The sequence below is a fragment of the Schistocerca nitens genome, chromosome 2 (assembly GCF_023898315.1).
Source record: "Schistocerca nitens isolate TAMUIC-IGC-003100 chromosome 2, iqSchNite1.1, whole genome shotgun sequence".
NCBI classification, from domain to species: Eukaryota; Metazoa; Arthropoda; class Insecta; order Orthoptera; family Acrididae; genus Schistocerca; species Schistocerca nitens.
The window spans coordinates 123,496,581-123,516,250 of record NC_064615.1 but is presented as its reverse complement, the minus strand read 5'-3'; the positions used below and the strand labels follow the sequence as shown (position 1 = coordinate 123,516,250).

General features: G+C 40.5%; 1 protein-coding gene across 6 annotated transcripts in view; it reads right to left on the bottom strand.

The window, feature by feature from the left end:
* The window catches only part of LOC126235813 (pumilio homolog 2), a 633,911-nt gene that overhangs the window by 73,157 nt on the left and 541,084 nt on the right, over positions 1 to 19,670 (bottom strand). For all 6 annotated transcript variants that reach the window (XM_049944654.1, XM_049944657.1, XM_049944656.1 and 3 more), the window contains 2 exons: positions 5,440 to 5,536; positions 4,417 to 4,503 (listed from right to left, as the gene is read on the bottom strand). In XM_049944654.1, coding sequence (XP_049800611.1) covers positions 4,417 to 4,503; positions 5,440 to 5,536 — 184 coding nt within the window. The remainder of the gene's footprint in view (positions 1 to 4,416; positions 4,504 to 5,439; positions 5,537 to 19,670) is intronic.

Sequence of the window (19,670 nt, the reverse complement as noted above, 5' to 3'; positions counted from 1 at the left end):
AGCATAAATAAAAAAAAGGGACTTAATATTACCAACATATAATGTTACAGGCAGATTTCTCTAAATAGTCACATTATATGAGGAGGGTGAATAAAACATACCGGAATTTTTGTTTCATGAACTTTTGTAAACTAGTGTGAAGTGATCTCTGCTCATAGTTGTTTTCATTTCCAGTGATTGTTCTCTACAACTAGAATGTTGCTGTGCCATTTCTCCAGTCATAATAACAATGTCAGAGCAAGAGGTACCGCAATCTGTTGTGCAATACATTAGAATCAAGTTTCTAGTAACAGAGGGCATACGACTGTGCAAGATTTTAAGACAACTTGCGGCACAGGTCAAGGACAACATTCCAAAAAAGGACTGAAGTGTACACATGGCACAAACAGCTTTTTAGGGGGCAAAGAGTAGTTGAGACTGCGGTTTCACCAACATCACCCAAGGACCAACATGCCTGAAGAGAATATTCACACTGCTAGCCAGCTTATTACAGATGATCACTGAATAACTGTTGCAAAAATTGCTACTGAGGTCACAATAAGACATGGTAATGCTGTGGTGGTCACTACTGACGATCTTAGATTTAGATAAAGAGTCTCTGTAGGTGCCTCGTTTTTTCACCACAAAGCACAAATTTCATTGCCTAGGGGTGTGCGAATGACTACTGACAGGCTACGAAACAGAAGGGGAATTTTTTTTTGCACTAGGCACTGTGATCTGCAATGAAACATGGGTGCACCACCATTATACCACAAGGTAAGGGGGGGGGGGGGGGGACCATGAAATGGCACAAAAAGGGACAAATATGCACCTGTCGAAGCAAAAAACTGTCCTTCCATGGAGGAGATTCTTGCAACAGTCTTTTTTTATTTTTAAAAGTAGTTTTTCTCATTGATTTTCTCCACAAATGCCATACTGTGAATGCTGGATACTACTGACAACTTCTGGACCAAACAGAATGTGCATACTAACAGAAAAGGTGCACATTTCCCATTTGGGATGCGATTGTGCTTCCACAATGATGACAGGTGGTGGTTTTGTTGAGATTTACTTTGTCAAAGAGGAGTTCTAACCACAGTATTTCTGAGTTACCAGTAAATTACTCCTGTGTGCTAACGGTAAGGTAACTGTCTCATGTTGGTCCAATGTGACCACAACCGTTTTACGTTGCTACGGGCACATATTATTACTATTATTATTAATTACTACTACTACTACTACTACTACTACTACTACTAATTCATATTTATATTTTGATTATGTGTGTCACTTTTCAGTTTGATTAAAGTTACATGGGCATTTATGAGGAACATAAAAGACACTGTTTGCCTTCAAATGTTAAGATTTTTTTGTCAGTGTGCAGGGTGAACCCAGACTCTACAGACAAAATTTTCTAAGTTTTTCCAGGATATTTTCTGAGCATCCTGACATCAGGGACCCTTGGCCTCGAGTGGCTCATTACAGAGTAACTGCATTTCTTTTACTTTAGTACTTCCAATTATCTTTTTATCTATGCTGCACTGAAAATATCTGTCAAACAGTGTGAATGGTAACAGTATACACCATGTGTCTTGTTTGGGAACAAACTTGTTCCAGTTACTTATGAAACTTGCTGTTGACAACAGTAATGCCTACTTTACTCTTTGCCCTCAAGCTGGCATTCAACATTGTTTGGTTCCATCTCAGGTTTATTTTTCCCAGTAGCATTATTCCTATATTAACACTGATATACAGCACTACTGATATGTTTACTGACAGAGACTTGGCTTATGTGCAACTTTTTTGTTTGAGTTCACTGAAACCAATGAATGAGTGGCACAACCACACATCTGGGCTGTCCCCATTGTGCCACCAGCCACATCACAGTACTTTTGCTTCGGTACATGTGTTGTTCACTTTGGAGATTGCATATTACAGGCTTTATCACTAATGTGAAGGTTATTTTCACAAAAGTGGTAACAAATGAAATAAATCTTAATTTAATTATAACTCTGTAACAAGGCACCAGAGACCACATGTCCCTTAAACCAAAATTTTGTTGTTTTGTATCTTTATCATTGTTTTAAGATTTCTTGTCGTATGAAAACTGGTTACAAAAACCTTCTCCTGAACACAGATTTTTGGCATCCCTTGAAAAATTTAAAATTAATATATTAAAGAAAATGTCAAGATTAAAAACAAATCACTAAAAAAGAAAATTAAATGTCGTCTCTAATACATTTCAACAAAAAATTACACAGTTTAATTCCTCCACCATTACCACAAAATTTATAGTCATAAGCCAGTAACAGAAACCATCTGATATTGTTTTGTGCACTTAAGAATGTAAAAACACATTTAAAAACCAACACAGCAGAATGAACAATTCATCTGGATCATTCAGGAGAACAGTATTTACATGAGGAAGTGTGATGATGATGAAAACTTCATGAAGTTACTCACAGACAGTAGTGCCAACACTATCACACAAGATGTAAATTACGTATCAGGTTCAAAACTGGGGAAGAGACTAAAAATATTAATTATTTAGCAAGGCTAAGTACAAGCAGTATTTGTACATAATGAGAGTATTTGAAGCATATCTGAAGGTGAACAAGGACATAATTGCCTCTTCCAAAGTGTACACGTCAAATTACAAATAGCACAAGATTAAAATTTACATGCAAACCAACAAAAGTAAGAAACAGGTACTGTTGGAGGTAAAGCAATAAGAGCGAGTCATGCCTGGACAGTCTGGCACACAGCTTATATTGCAGAATGAGACCAGATCCAGGACTACAGCAGCCTCATGTGATCACCAAATGAACTATAACCTATTATCAGGACACAACTGCTTCCTTTGTACAATGCCTTATTAGATATGTATGGTTACAGCACTGACTACAGCAATCTTAAGTAAAAAAACAAAGCAATTTACTACACTTTTATTGTGAGCGGTATGAACAAAAAAAATTAATTCTCATTTTAATTGAAGTTTTACAGTCCACACAATGATACTCATGGTTGCTTAATTGTGGTATGCACCGTTCAATGCATATCGAGTGTGTATCCCTATCACTTCCAAGCAAAATCAATTAGTTAAGAAGTATAACAAACTGTCCCCAAAGTAAATGTATTGTGGTTCAATATAACAGTTTAAGATTCTGTTTTTTTTTTTTTAAAGATAGTGCATAATGAAATATTATATATAGAGGGAAACATTCCACGTGGGAAAAATGTGTGTGTGTCCTGTCCCTTTTCCCCCCCTAAGGTAAGTCTTTCCGCTCCCGGGATTGGAATGACTCCTTACCCTCTCCCTTAAAACCCACATCCTTTCGTCTTTCCCTCTCCTTCCCTCTTTCCTGATGAAGCAACCGTGGGTTGCGAAAGCTTGAATTTTGTTTGTGTTTTTGTTATTGTCTCTATCAACGTACCAACACTTTCGTTTGGTAGGTTACATCATCTTTCCCACCATTTCACGTCTTACTCCTGCTTAAGGGTGGTGGTGGTGGTGGTGGTGGTGGTGGTGGTGGTGGTGGTTCTGGCAGCAGTGTTTCTTCTTCAGATAATATAGTTTCACAATTCCATTCATTTGTAGTTAATATTACAATCCAGAATGCATGTGGATGTATAGACACTTAACTTAATAAAAAGGAAAAAAGTCTTTAAATACTACAAAAACAGAACAACCGCCATAGCCTTCATCAACAGTTTTCGTGTAAACAAAGAAAGTCGACATCTACTTTTGTTTTTTCTATCGAAACAAATTATTTTTTGTTTCATCTCTGTTCCTTAACATATATTACATTTGAACAGTCCCAACATCCACGTACTTTATCTTCTTAATCAGCGAGGATTTAGTTTTTTGAAACATTGGTTTCTTTAGGCTTGGTTTAGAAAAAAACACTTTTTTAAAATCCCATTTGAATAATTATGTATTATGAAGCTTCTTTAACTGGCAATATAAATCTTTTTTCCGCAAACTTCGTAACTGGCAAGTTCATTGACGAGTTTCATTGTAAGATTGTAGATTTGAAGTATTAATAGTTCTGTGCAAGAGGAAGGAATGTCCTCTAACAAAATTCACTTCTTGTTAGAAGCACGCATTCTGATATTATTTTAGGCTACATTTCTTTTGTTAAGAAGCCTTCTATTATACAATGAAAACAAGTAAGGGGCACTGATATTTTTGTAGTGTAAAGCATAAACACCAAAAACTGAATAATATACAAAATACTGACAAAAATGTGATTGCCATTGGGGGATATTAAAATTCTCTCTTAAAGCAAACTAAAAATGAAAATTACACCAAGTATCCTGATACAATGTATGAGTATACCCTCACTGTTCTATTTAATATGATGAAATTTATGAATTGTTTGAAGATTCCAATATTAAAACACAAGGAAACAAATAACATGGAAAATAAAACCTCACCTGCAATAAGTGTTCCAACATAAGGCTCTTGGGGTGCATTTATCACATAAGGTGCACTCGTAAATGCTGCAGCAGGGGCAGCCAGCCCTGCAAAGAAACACTTAAAATGATCTACAAGATAGCATTCACTTTCATTAGGTCTCTCTGCATTCAGATCCAAAGTCTGTTACATGTGTTCTGAAAAATAACTGCTCCATAACTGAAAATTTAAAACAGAAATAAAATATGGGCAGCTGAACCAGTGAAAGAGCTTTGATAAATCTGAAATGGCTGATAATATCATGGGCTGAAACTTAGGTAGTCATTTAAATGTCTTGAAAAATTGATTTCTTATGGCAGTCATGTGATACTGCATGGAGTGTATTACAGACCGGCATAGAATATTTAGGTCTTAAATGAGTGGTTTAAGGGTAATGTAGTATATGAGTTACATTTTATCATCTGATTAATTTTTTTTAATAACTATGCAGTCCAGGTACAGTCTCAGTTGTGTCTCATTTCTCACTTTATGAAGGTTAAGCAGAAATCAATAATATATATACTGAACTTTCACATGTACTACTCTGTAGCACCATCTGTGAAATTTCAGTAATGCAACTGCTAAGACATTCTACACTTATTGTTACTGGTGCGCACAATTGTTATGGAGTCAACATGCTACTTCAAGTAAATGTAACTAAACAAATAATTTGAAAATGGATATGTACAACTTCACCGGTACACAAAATATGTACAATATAAGTAACATATGAGGAAAATGAAAATGTGAAAAATGTTAGCATTTCTGGTCTTTAAGTTTCTGAGTAAATCAATTAATTGTTTACAATATGTACAAGTCAACAGCTTTCCAATGACAAATAGACCATAAAAAAGGAGGCAGTAGATCTTACATTTACTATGAATGCTGTACACTTCATTCCTATGAACTGGTTTTAAAAGATGAAAAGATTTTTCTAAATGCTTTTTAATAAGGACCCTGAAAGTTTAGTGCAGAGTAACATTAAATTAAAACTGTAAACTCACCAAGTTGCTGCTGCTGTTGTGTTGCTAGGTACTGTTGTTGCTGCAAGAGCAACTGTTGAGGCGTAGCTTGTTGCTGCTGCTGACTGCGGAACAGTTGCTGTGAATAAATAAATTACTGTTAATAGCTTGAAGACCACGCACTGTTCTTCAACATCCGGTAATTTAAACTGTAATATTTTAGGTGCTACCCATATTATTATTATTGTGTGTTCCTGTTCTAGATGCCACCTTATGTGTGACATTAAGCAATTATGCTCAGAGTGACTGATGAAAGCATTTTATAGAACATATTTGCTAAGATATGTTGAACACAATTGAATCAGATGCGCTAACACATTTGTGGACACCAAAATTATGTACTCACAATGGTCATGGTCTAGAACAGATTGTCTAAAAATGCAGCACAATATGAAACCAACTACGGAATGTTTTCCCGACTGTGTACTGTATTTGAGTAACTTTGGCAGTGTAACATATTACAACAACTTTACAATTTTTTTGATAAATATACACTAACTGCAAACCACCTTGTTTTAAATACAAATGCACCTTAGAATACTATCAGGCTTAGAGAGAGAGAGAGAGAGAGAGAGAGAGAGAGAGAGAGAGAGAGAGAGAGAGAGACTCACAAGAGGAGGACTCGAGGCTGGGATGGTGATCAATTAATGTACTGAACTGTGATGCACAGGGTGATTATAATGGAACTGTAACTACCTGAGCCAGTGTAGATAAAAAACTATTTACTGTACTGCACAAGTACCCAACTTCATACGAATGACGTTTAGACTGCGCACAGCAGGACTAGCACTCTTAGTACTGTTGGTTTCATGACTTGACATTAGGCACTGGTACTGGTACAGTGACACAGGGAGGAACTCTGATTCCCAGGACCAATGACATGCAGTGTGAACGGCACACACTACTGTGATCTGCTTCACCAACACTGATTCCTGCCGTATGGGAGAGAAATGCTTTGCCCTCAACTGTTTTGATGCACAATAAAGCTCCATTTCACAATGCTTGTGAGGTCACTCTGTTACTCCATAACCTTTTAGAGAAAAGCGAATCATTGGCTCATCATTTCAAACTGCATGGCCACCAAGATCACCAGATTTGAACCCGTGTGATTTCTGGCTGTGGGGTTACCTGAACGATGGGTTACACAAATAGGACACTAACACATGTTGGAGGTTGAAGATGAGCATAGTGAGGGATGTAGCCAAAATCTCAAATGAGAATGTTTCGGCCAGCAGCAGAGCAATCTCCAGTACGATTCTAAGATGTCATGGATGCAGATGGTCATCACGTTGCGCATCATTTGTTACCTGGAACATGAACATGGTACGCAAATAACAGACGTTACCCTGATATGTGGAAATTAAAATGTGTTTCTTTTAACTGTTGTTGTTGTAGTGGTCTTCAGTCCTGAGAGTGGTTTGATGCAGCTCTCCATGCTACTCTATCCTGTGCAAGCTTCTTCATCTCCTAGTACCTACTGCAACCTACATCCTTCTGAATCTGCTTAGTGTATTCATCTCTTGGTCTCCCTCTACGATTTTTACCCTCCACGCTGCCCTCCAATGCTTAATTTGTGATCCCTTGATGCCTCAGAACATGTCCTACCAACCGGTCTCTTCTTCTAGTCAAGTTGTGCCACAAACTTCTCTTCTCCCCAATACTATTCAATACCTCCTCATTAGTTACGTGATCTACCCACCTTATCTTCAGCATTCTTCTGTAGCACCACATTTCGAAAGCTTCTATTCTCTTCTTGTCCAAACTAGTTATCGTCCACGTTTCACTTCCATACATGGCTACACTCCATACAAATACTTTCAGAAACGACTTCCTGACACTTAAATCTATACTCGACGTTAACAAATTTCTCTTCTTCAGAAACGATTTCCTTGCCATTGCCAGTCTGCATTTTATATCCTCTCTACTTCGACCATCATCAGTTATTTTACTCCCTAAATAGCAAAACTCCTTTACTACTTTAAGTGTCTCATTTCCTAATCTAATTCCCTCAGCATCACCCGATTTAATTTGACTACATTCCATTATCCTCGTTTTGCTTTTGTTGATGTTCATCTTATATCCTCCTTTCAAGACACTGTCCATTCCGTTCAACTGCTCTTCCAAGTCCTTTGCTGTCTCTGACAGAATTACAATGTCATCGGCGAACCTCAAAGTTTTTACTTCTTCTCCATGAATTTTAATACCTACTCCGAATTTTTCTTTTGTTTCCTTTACTGCTTGCTCAATATACAGATTGAATAACATCGGGGAGAGGCTACAACCCTGTCTCACTCCTTTCCCAACCACTGCTTCCCTTTCATGCCCCTCGACTCTTATAACTGCCATCTGGTTTCTGTACAAATTGTAAATAGCCTTTCGCTCCCTGTATTTTACCCCTGCCACCTTCAGAATTTGAGAGAGAGTATTCCAGTTAACGTTGCCAAAAGCTTTCTCTAAGTCTACAAATGCTAGAAACGTAGGTTTGCCTTTTCTTAATCTTTCTTCTAAGATAAGTCGTAAGGTTAGTATTGCCTCACGTGTTCCAACATTTCTACGGAATCCAAACTGATCTTCCCAGAGGCCCGCTTCTACCAGTTTTTACATTCGTCTGTAAAGAATTCGCGTTAGTATTTTGCAGCCGTGACTTATTAAACTGATAGTTCGGTAATTTTCACATCTGTCAACACCTGCTTCCTTAGGGATTGAAAAATATTATATTCTTCTTGAAGTCTGAGGGTATTTCGCCTGTCTCATACATCTTGCTCGCCAGATGGTAGAGTTTTGTCATGACTGGCTCTCCCAAGGCCATCAGTAGTTCTAATGGAATGTTGTCTACTCCCGGGGCCTTGTTTCAACTCAGGTCTTTCAGTGGCATGTCAAACTCTTCACGCAGTATCTTACCTCCCATTTCATCTTCATCTACATCCTCTTCCATTTCCATAATACTGTCCTCAAGTACATCGCCCTTGTATAAACCCTCTATATACTCCTTCCACCTTTCTGCCTTCCCTTCTTTGCTTAGAACTGGGTTGCCATCTGAGCTCTTGATATTCATACAAGTGGTTCTCTTCTCTCCAAAGGTCTCTTTAATTTTCCTGTAGGCAGTATCTATCTTACCTCTAGTGAGACAAGCCTCTACATCCTTACATTTGTCCTCTAGCCATCCCTGCTTAGCCATTTTGCACTTCCTGTCTATCTCATTTTTGAGACGTTTGTATTCCTTTTTGCCTGCTTCATTTACTGCATTTTTATATTTTCTCCTTTCATCAATTAAATTCAATATTTCTTCTGTTACCCAAGGATTTCTATTAGCCCTCGTCTTTTTACCTACTTGATCGTCTGCTGCCTTCACTACTTCATCCCTCAGAGCTACCCATTCTTCTTCTACTGTATTTCTTTGCCCCATTCCTGTCAATTGTTCCCTTATGCTCTCCCTGAAACACTCTACAGCCTCTGGTTCTTTCAGTTTATCCAGGTCCCATCTCCTTAAATTCCCACCTTTTTGCATTTTCTTCAGTTTCAATCTGCAGTTCACAACCAATAGATTGTGGTCAGAGTCCACATCTGCCCCTGGAAATGTCTTACAATTTAAAACCTGGTTCCTAAATCTCTGTCTTACCATTATATAATCTATCTGATACCTTTTAGTATCTCCAGGATTCTTCCAGGTATACAACCTTCTTTTATGATTCTTGAACCAAGTGTTAGCTATGATTAAGTCATGCTCTGTGCAAAATTCTACAAGGCGGCTTCCTCTTTCATTTCTTCCCCCCAATCCATATTCACCTACTATGTTTCCTTCTCTCCCTTTTCCTACTGACGAATTCCAGTCACCCATGACTATTAAATTTTCGTCTCCCTTCACTACCTGAATAATTTCTTTTATCTCATCATACATTTCATCAATTTCTTCATCATCTGCAGAGCTAGTTGGCATATAAACTTGTACTACTGTAGTAGGCATGGGCTTTGTGTCTATCTTGGCCAAAATAATGCGTTCACTATGCTGTTTGTAGTAGCTAACCCGCACTCCTATTTTTTTATTCATTATTAAACCTACTCCGGCATTACCCCTATTTGATTTTGTATTTATAGCCCTGTAATCACCTGACCAAAAGTCTTGTTCCTCCTGCCACCGAACTTCACTAATTCCCACTATATCTAACTTTAACCTATCCATTTGCCTTTTTAAATTTTCTAACCTACCTGCCCGATTAAGGGATCTGACATTCCACACTCCGATCCGTAGAACGCCAGTTTTCTTTCTCCTGATAACGACGTCCTCTTGAGTAGTCCCCGCCCGGAGATCCGAATGGGGGACTATTTTACCTCCGGAATATTTTACCCAAGAGGACGCCATCATCATTTAATCATACAGTAAAGCTGCATGTCCTCGGGAAAAATTACGGCTGTAGTTTCCCCTTGCTTTCAGCCGTTCGCAGTACCAGCACAGCAAGGCCGTTTTGGTTAATGTTACAAGACCAGATCAGTCAATCATCCAGACTGTTGCCCCTGCAACTACTGAAAAGGCTGCTGCCCCTCTTCAGGAACCACATGTTTGTCTGGCCTCTCAACAGATACCCCTCCGTTGTGGTTGCACCTACGGTACGGCCATCTGTATCGCTGAGGCACGCAAGCCGCCCCACCAACGGCAAGGTCCATGGTTCATGGAGGGTTCTTTTAACTGTTTATTCAATATCTCTCTTCTGCATGTCCTTACAAATGTTGCCACAAAGTTTCACTGTACTACAGTCACTTGTTTTTCATGGAGGCCCTCTCAGGTAGGGAAAGTTTAATAGCAACCACCCAGTAGTGTACAATGTCAGGTATTTCACCCTTAAGCCATTTACCATGATGGGTCCCTATCCAACAGATATCCTCAAAAAGTGGAAAAAATTAGTTTAGCATCTCAAAAATGCCATGTAATCATTTCACTTCATTTTCAATGGAATCGGTTGTCGTAGTCATGAGATAGCCGAGTGCATACTGGCCGAAGTCAATACTCTGAGAGTTCAGTCCCAGTCCTCCTCTCTTTTTCCTTATTCTGTTTCTATTTTTACTTCTGACAAAAGCTGAGTACCGGCTTAATTAAGTTTAACCACAAAACAGAAGACAAATAGATAAAAAACAATGGACTTAAAAAGCTTTAGACACATACCCATTTATTTATATGATTTACAATTCCTAAGAGTGATATCGAAACATTAGTAAAAAATTGTTCTTGAATCATGAACATTGCAAAGCCTTACCAAAGTGAAATTTAGTTTCCAATCAATTGAAGGAAACTTATTCCCTTAACATCCTCAAATACTGAAACTTCCCGGCAGATTAAAAGTGTGTTCTGGAACGAGGACTCATACACGGGACCTTCACCTCTACCGACTGAGCTACCGAAGCATGACTCGCAACCCATCCTCACAGCATCACTTACACCAATATCTCATCTCGTATCAAATATTGGTTTTTCTTCTTAGCTGTGATCCCCATTGAGCACAGTTTACCATGTCAGAAAATAGGCAAGATGAAAATGCATATCAGCAGAGAATGTGTGTCCCTAAAAACAAATCCGTAGCCTTCTCATATCTTTATGAGTGATTAGGGAGAGTAAACAGAAGGTCAATTGTCACTTAGAACAGCAGGAAGCAGTTTAACACGTATGTCCATAAACTAGCATCTAACGAACTTCAGCAGCTTTTCCTTTATTTGTGGTTGTACAAGCAACCATTTTTTGATGCTGACAGAAATATGTTATAGTACTCTTACTGAACTGAAGATTTAATTGTACCTATATTGCAAAGTACACTCTCAGTTACCAAGCCACTACAAAAATTTGATGCATGCTAAATTCATCTCGTAAACTCTCTGATGACGGTACGTCTCTAATGACGCCACAACTCAGTTCTTTCACCAAACCCCATTCTCTAACGTGCATGCTATCCTTGTCAACTAAAAAAGTAATGCCCCACTTTCAGAGCAAATGTGAGGTTATATATATAGCCTTCACAGAGCGAGTACATTAACATTGTTGAAGGAACAGATGGTTGACAGGTACACTGACTCATGTGATTTATCTGTGAAAGACAGACATCAATGCTAGAGACAACAACAATGTTCCTGTGCACTATGGCTGTGGTTAATACACAAGATAATGAATATGCCAAGAATATTTATGTTACACTCGCCCACTCGTGCAGTTCCTGAATGCGCAGAATCTGTCAGCCGCTGATGCCCATAAAATATGTGAAATGTAAATGAAGAAGTGACATAATGTAAATGATAAAGAACGCAGTCTGTGAATATATCTGATAAGCCATCTGGTTCGTACTCTAGAATGAGAAGATGAGGTGCAATTGAATATTTTCCCCGTGTATTTTCAAGAAATTTTGCAGTTGCTGTTGCACAAAACTGTGACTCACTTTAGTTCCCCGATAACGTTACAACAGGTATAACATTACCTGCTGTTTTACTGTTGGGCTTCCGCGCGCGATTACGACGCCGCCAGCTACGGAGATGGTCGCCCGCTGACGAGCAGGGCAGCCCGTGGGTCGACGGCCTAGCACAAAGCTGCGGGCTCCACGACTCTCGCGCTCACGAGGTTGCCTCGCAGAGGAGTCGTGAGTTCCTCAGCCTTCGTGTCGCACCTCAACTCAATTTGTGAAGTATCGTCCACAGCTTATAAGAACGCGCAAGTTTCCACAACAGGAAATGGTCCACTTTCACGGGTCACAGACGTTCACTGCATCGTACGAAGCGAAGAAACGCGTCAATAGTATTCCTGGATTTTTAGGCAACACATAGTTTCCTTTAACAATTTCTCACGAATATGACTCCACATAAGAAAAAACATGAACTGTAGAACAAACTGCGGGGGTCATGATACTTCTCTTCACGAACGTTTTAACACTGCCATCTCCTGCAAGCAATAGTGAGAAGACAGCAACTACATAATGTGATTTTCTGATGTGATGGGGAATGACCAAACAATAATTAAGACGCCACAGTAAAGTGATCAATCCGTCCGAACTAGGACTCTGAGCGACTGTATTCACAGACACTCATCAAGATTCAAACAACTGAGAAACATTTAAAATGTTACCTACCCTACATGTTGTCAGATGTTTTCAATTAATGTGGTCAAACGTTCCTTTTGCATTGTTGACAATTGAACTATTTTCTCGATATAAAAATTCTGGAACTGGATGTAGTTGTTCTCTGAGCTACCGAGGGACAAAGAAAACAGCTGAACCGTTGTAAACTACCCCCTCAGTTAAATGGGCTAATTTTTTACCCTAAGCTACCTGTTATTTGATTTCCGATCCAAAAACTACATCCTTCGATACGGCGGTGAGTCGGCAATTTGTAGTTAAAAATATCTGTCTGTCAAGAAGTTTATGAACATCCAGCAGGAAATGACATACAAAACGGATGTTTGTTCTTTCGATTATATTCATCACTATTGGATTTATTCGTTCACACAAACCCTAATTTACATCAACAACGAGTCTTCGTCTGCTGCGATAGTACTCTTACCATACTTGGCACGTGCATCCGATCTCCTATCCTCCTCCTACACAAAATGAGATATTTTACACCTCGGGAATCCTCTATGCCATTACAGCCCGAAGGAAATAATTTTGTTTAGCGAAGTTATCGTTCTAGCACACTGGCTTCGATTTTAGCACAGCGTGTATTAATTGATGGTTACGTTATTTCACCTTCAATTCAACACCTTTACTACCGATTATTCTGCGTCAGTGATGCCATAAATCATGCTATTAATTTTTCACGCATGTCCTGTTGTTCTCTTCCAAAATCGGCACTGTAAATTCCTCTCTTTCTTTCTTTCTTTCGCGGAGTAACGAAAATGCTTGTTATTTTGCCGGCTGGAGTGGCCGAGCGATTCTAGGCGCTACAGTCTGGAACCGCGCGACCGCTACGGTCGCAGGTTCGAATCCTGCCTCGGGCAGGTTTAAGTAGTTCTAAGTTCTAGGGGACTGATGACCTTACATGTTAAGTCCCATAGTGCTCAGAATCATTTGAACCATTTTTTGCTTGTTATTTTTTTAAATTCTCCGAGTTATACATAAAATTCAACTTAACAGCAAAAAGGAAACTACTTAATCCAACAATGAAATGCCGCCTTAAAATATGATTCCATTGGTTGCGCCTACGTAGATCCCACCTATCAAAAGAAGCGTTAAGTTTACACGGCGTTAACACTCTGGCATTGAAAGGGCTCTAAGATGCAGTATGATGATCCATGGTGACCATATTGCAATAATAACTAAGTCGCTATTCGCGTTGCCAACATTCAATGGTAAGGGCTATAGGAGTTAGTATTTCCCATACAAATAGCTGCTACTGCCAGGATTCTGAGGAATGAGAAGGCCGACCTACTTGCAGCGAGTGCAGCAAAGAATGGAATACAAGAGCGAACCATTCCCGTTGGGGGGATTTAATTATTGTAGTCACAGACACGGCCAGATAACAATGAAGTAAAGAGCGGGAAACCCAAGATCTGCACAAGAGAATTTGCTACAGAAAAATTCACTTATTTTAGGTCGGTGCGCAAGTTTTTGTTTTACATGTTGGTATACCGGTTGCTACAGGTTTATTCATCGATTGTCATCTTTTATTTGTAGTTCACTGTCGCTATTTGAGTTTTTATATTGTCATGTGGAGATAGTGAATGAAACTGTGGACGATAGAAAATGGACTGCCAAATGGAGAAATCGGAACATTTCCGACATGTTGTTCTGCTTGAGTTCAATAGAGGGGTGACACCACCGGAGGCAGCCGGAAACATTTGTGCCACTGGACAGGGCACGGCAAGAAAATAGATAAACATTCAAGAAGACCTTCGGGATTTGATGAAAATGGTTTAAACGCATTAATGCACAATGCTACATATCGGTGTACTCGAGAACTGGCAAATGTGATAGGTTCAAAAATCGTGTGTATACGTATGTCATCCCCTACGTCAAAATCACAAAAATCAGCGGGTGGCCGTACCGTATGCACGTCCAGCTTGCTCGTCATCAACTGGCTCATCAACAGCACCAACCATTCCTATCCTGTATCATATGGTGCCGAGAAATAGTGTCTTTATGCTAACACAAGGAAACCAGCTAGCAACCACTGGTGATAATGCTTTGCATCTGGTGGAACAGCGACGTAGTGGTACATCACGAATTGCTTCTCCGAGCTGTAACAATCACTGCTGACGTTTACTGTTAACAAATAAGATGTCTTGCAGTCGCAGTCCCAGAACAACGACCAGAAAGACTGCTTGTAGTGATAACTTCCGTCCGCAATAAGCTGGAGTGACAAAAAACAGAGTTGGGTTGGGAAGTCATTCCGCACTCACCGTATTTGCCTAACCTTGCGTCCTCAGATTTTCGCCTTCCCCCCCCCCCCCCCCTCTATCAAACAACCTTCAAGGAACTTTCTTTCCAGATGAAAATGCGCTCCGAACATAGCTCGACAAGTTCTTCGCCTCAAAACTACGTGATTTTACCGTCGCAGAATCAAAAAGATACCCCAGCGTTAGCGTCCGCTGGAATGGACAATGGACGTGAATAGATGCAGGTGATCGAGAGTGGTATCTAGACGTATCAGGGGTCCCATATCATTCCGACTGCGCACGTGCCATGCCTTCACAGTGCCTCCGCCAGCTTGAACAGTCCCCTACTGACATGCAAGGTCCATGGATTCATAAGGTTGTCTCCATACCTATACACGTCCATCCACTCGATACAATTTGAAAAGAGAATCGTCCGGCCAGGCAACATGTTTCCAGTCATTAACAGTCCAATGTCGGTGTTGACGGGCCCAGGCGAGACGTAAGGCTATTTGTCGTGCAGTCATCAAGAGTACACGAGTGGACCTTCGGCTCCGAAAGCCCATACCGATGATGTTTCGTTGAATGATTCGCACGCTGACACTTGTTGATGGCCCAGCACTGAAACCTGCAGCAATTTGCGGAAGGGCTGCGCTTCTGCCACTTTGTACGTTTCTCTTCAGTCGTCGTCGTCCCGTTCTTGCAGGATCTTTTTCCAGCCGCAGCGATGTCGGAGATTTGATGTTTTACCAGATTCCTGATATTCAAGGTTGTTGCTGTTGTTCTTGTGGTCTTCAGTCCTGAGACTGGTTTGATGCAGCTCTCCATGCTACTCTATCCTGTGACAAGCTTCTTCATCTCCCAGTACCTACTGCAGCCTACATCCTTCTGAATCTGCTTTCTGTATTCATATCTTGGTCTCCCTCTACGATTTTTACCCTCCACGCTGCCCTCCAGTACTAAATTGGTGATCCCTTGATGCCTCAGCACACGTCCTACCAACCGATCCCTTCTTCTAGTCAAGTTGTGCCACAAACTTCTCTTCTCCCCAATCCTATTCAATACTTCCTCATTAGTTATGTGATCTACCCATCTAATCTTCAGCATTCTTCTGTAGCACCACATTTCGAAAGCTTCTATTCTCTTCTTGTCCAAACTAGTTATCGTCCATGTTTCACTTCCATACATGGCTATACTCCATACAAATACTTTCAGAAACGACTTCCTGACACTTAAATTTATACTCTATGTTAACAAATTTCTCTTCTTCAGAAACGCTTTCCTTGCCATTGCCAGTCTACATTTTATATCCTCTCTACTTCGACCATCATCAGTTATTTTGCTCCCCATATAGCAAAACTCCTTTACTACTTTAAGTGTCTCATTTCCTAATCTAATTCCCTCAGAATCACCCGACTTAATTCGACTACATTCAATTATCCTCGTTTTGCTTTTGTTGATATTCACGGTACACTCGTGAAATAGTCGTACGGGAATATCCCCAACTTCATCGCTATCTCGGAGATGCTGTGCCCCATCGCTCGTGCGCCGACTATGCCACCACATTCAAAACTCACTTAAATCTTGATAACCTGCCACTGTAGCAGGAGTAACCGATCTAACAACTGCGCCAGACAGTTGTTGTCTTGTATCGGCGTTGCCGACCGCAGTGCCCTATTTTGCCTGTTTACATATCTCTGTATTTGAATACGCATGCCTATATCACTTTCTTTGGAGCTTCGAAGTATATTATCGATGACTAAAGTATGTATGCGTATCTGTTGTGTTTATTAAACTACTGGAGAAACCCTACGAACTTATGCACCAACCTAATGCATACCGAAGCCGCAACGGTACTGCTTTAAACACGGGATACAAAACGAAACTTTGCTGGCAACGGGAACTGGAAGCAGTGCGTAATAGCCACTGCCATACGAAATTTAACCACAACTGCTACCGACCGGTAGCAAATACATAGAAGATGTCCTCAATTGAACGGCAGTCCTATAATTGTGAACTGGCTGTGTCGGTGTTCCAGAGGCTAGTAAAGCGTAACAAATACGGTGTCTAATTTCTCACCTATCAGCACAGTACTGAAGTTTTAGGAGCACCGACTGGGACACTTAAGTCCCGTGGAAGGCGCACAGAAGCTGTGGGCGGCAGACGAGCGGGCCGGATGTGATCGCCATATAAAGACAGCCAGCCGCGCACGTGGGTTTTGCGGAACGGGTGGGGCAAGGCTACATCGGGGCAGCTGTCCCCCACGCTCTATGTCCGAGAACACTTCCAAATCTGGATTTCTAGACCTTCAGTCTTGAGTGTTTAGGACGGGTTGCAGGGACAAAAATTCATATGATGTACAAAATGCGTATCATGAAACCTACCGTGTTCGCGTTATTCAATAACCCAGCCGCGAGTGAAACGTATTACGTCTAGTGGCGAAAGTGTTCGAACTTTTCGTTTCAGTAAGTGTAAACAAAGGAATCTGTGACAAGGCTATTATAGCGTCAATAGTGAAGAGTGTTGCAAAAAGTTACGAAATGTAAGGTGGGCGATAGCAAGATGATGAGAAACAAGTTGAGCATTCAATAGGTAACATTTCGATCTAGAGAGGGAAACGTAAATACGAGTACATGGCACAAATTCTGAGGCCGGTAGCCCACTTGCTAAATAAATTTGTGCCGAGGAAGATAATATTTAAAAGTTACCTACAACATGTTCAAAGAAACCGAATCATTTACGACAAAAAAACTGAATCAAGCCCAAACATTTCAATGAATTCGAAAGAAATGTACTGCCTGTCGGGTTGCCAGAAAAAAACTGTATGTTCTGATACAATGTTAAACAAATAATGAAACAGTGTTGTCTATACACATGGTCGTTAATCATAACCGAGGATAAAAAGGAAGCTAAAATAATTATGTCTTTAGGAATTGCTTCAGCGAAGATCATAAGACAGTATCTACAGTCGATCCCTGTGCTGCGGTTGGAATTTGAAAAACAAAGAAGCTTGATATAGGGGAGATCGGTGGATCTGATGAGGTACCCGTTAAGATTCTTACGGAGCATATGGAAGAACTGATACTTCTGCACGGAACAGTCCACCGTAGGTACTTTGAGCAACAGCGGTTCTCAGGTGATTAGAAAAATTCGTAGGTCGCTCTACTCTTTAAGCAAGGTTGACAAGACAGATGCGCAGATCACTAATCTATCTTATCAATACAGATCTGCTGCAGAATAAAAGTATCTTGCACTCGCATATGGCGATTTTCCAAGGATCTGAAATAACCTCTCTGAAGAAATCAACATAATCTCGTCGAGGACCGATCATGAGAAACAGCCTCCTTTGTTCTATCAAGAGATCCAGAAGGCTGGAGGCAGTGGAGCTTAGACTTGTGTGTTTCTTGACTTCCGGATAGCCTTCGACACAGTTCTGCGGTGACGCTTCGTAGCTGAATATTTGTTTACATTTGTAGAAGTGTACAATTGCATTTCAGACTTCATACATAACAGAATCAAGTACGTGGTTTTTAATGGCTGAAAAGACCTCGAAACCAATGCTTCGTCGAAGAAGCAGCAAATGTTTTTATGTAGGGAGCTTTACATAAGGGTTGTAGGTTTAAGAATACTCACGTACCGCAGGAGGCTACTGCTCTCACTTAGGGCGAACGCAAGCATTAAACAACTTGACAGAACTAATTTTTTAACTATATCATCTTCATGTGATCGAAAAAGTTTGTTCATATTTTAAACTGAGGCAGGTCTTCCTTTGTTACTTATAGTAACACTGTACATATGTCATCTTTCTTAGTGTGTCGACTAGATACTGACATCGCTGCAAATAATATCCAGATGAATTGCAGGGTTTGTTATTTAAAATCAATCTTAGGAAAGACGAGGCAAAATAATTTCAGACTAGCGTAGATAGCCAAAAAAATGTATGGTGGTGATACTCGGGTCGTGTATCGAGCGACCGCTACTGTGACCACGCCTTGTTCTCGCGTGAGTTCGGCACTTTGCAGGTAACCGGTGTTTTCTGGTTGTAACGATGACACGCCTTGGGCTACATCGTGTAACTCACAATGCGCAGCGCACGACGAGTTACTACACCGAACATAGAGCCCCACAGCAGTCGAGAGTACTTGGAAAGACTGATGACTGAAGCGGCTCGGCGCAAAGTGGATGGGCGAGGAAACGCCTACGCACGACAAGGGGACCGTTCACTTGTCAGAAAGCTGCTTCCGGAGGAAGCCTGTGCCCGACTGCAAACATTGTAATTACTAGAGGGGCAGTTCCTGTAGACTGTGAGTGCGCTCAGAACGCCAAGAAAAATTCTGTCCCTTTTTTACAGGTAATCTGATCGCCTATAGACGCTTTCCGGACGTTGCGTGGAATTAGCTCACCAGTTCTTGACAAGAAAGTATCGTAAGAAATGGGGAGGGAGGAGTAACCTCTTCTAAAAAAATGGTTCAAATGGCTCTGAGCACTATGGGACTCAACTGCTGAGGTCATAAGTCCCCTAGAACTTAGAACTACTTAAACCTAACTAACCTAAGGACAACACACACATCCATGCCCGAGGCAGGATTCGAACCTGCGACCGTAGCGGTCGCGCGGTTCCAGACTGTAGCGCCAGAACCGCTCGGCCACCAGCGGCCGGCCCTCTTCTAAAACGACTACAGAAATATACACTAAAGGGTATCTTGTGAGAATGAGTGTTGTTATCGAATTTATAATATAAATGACATTAAACTAGTCATAAAATTGGCTTTCAGGGCAAATATGATCTACTTCTAGGTTTCCTGCCTAAACTCACGGGTTGTTTCATACCGGAACAGTATCCTTGGGAAATAACTGAGAAAAGCAGCTTGTC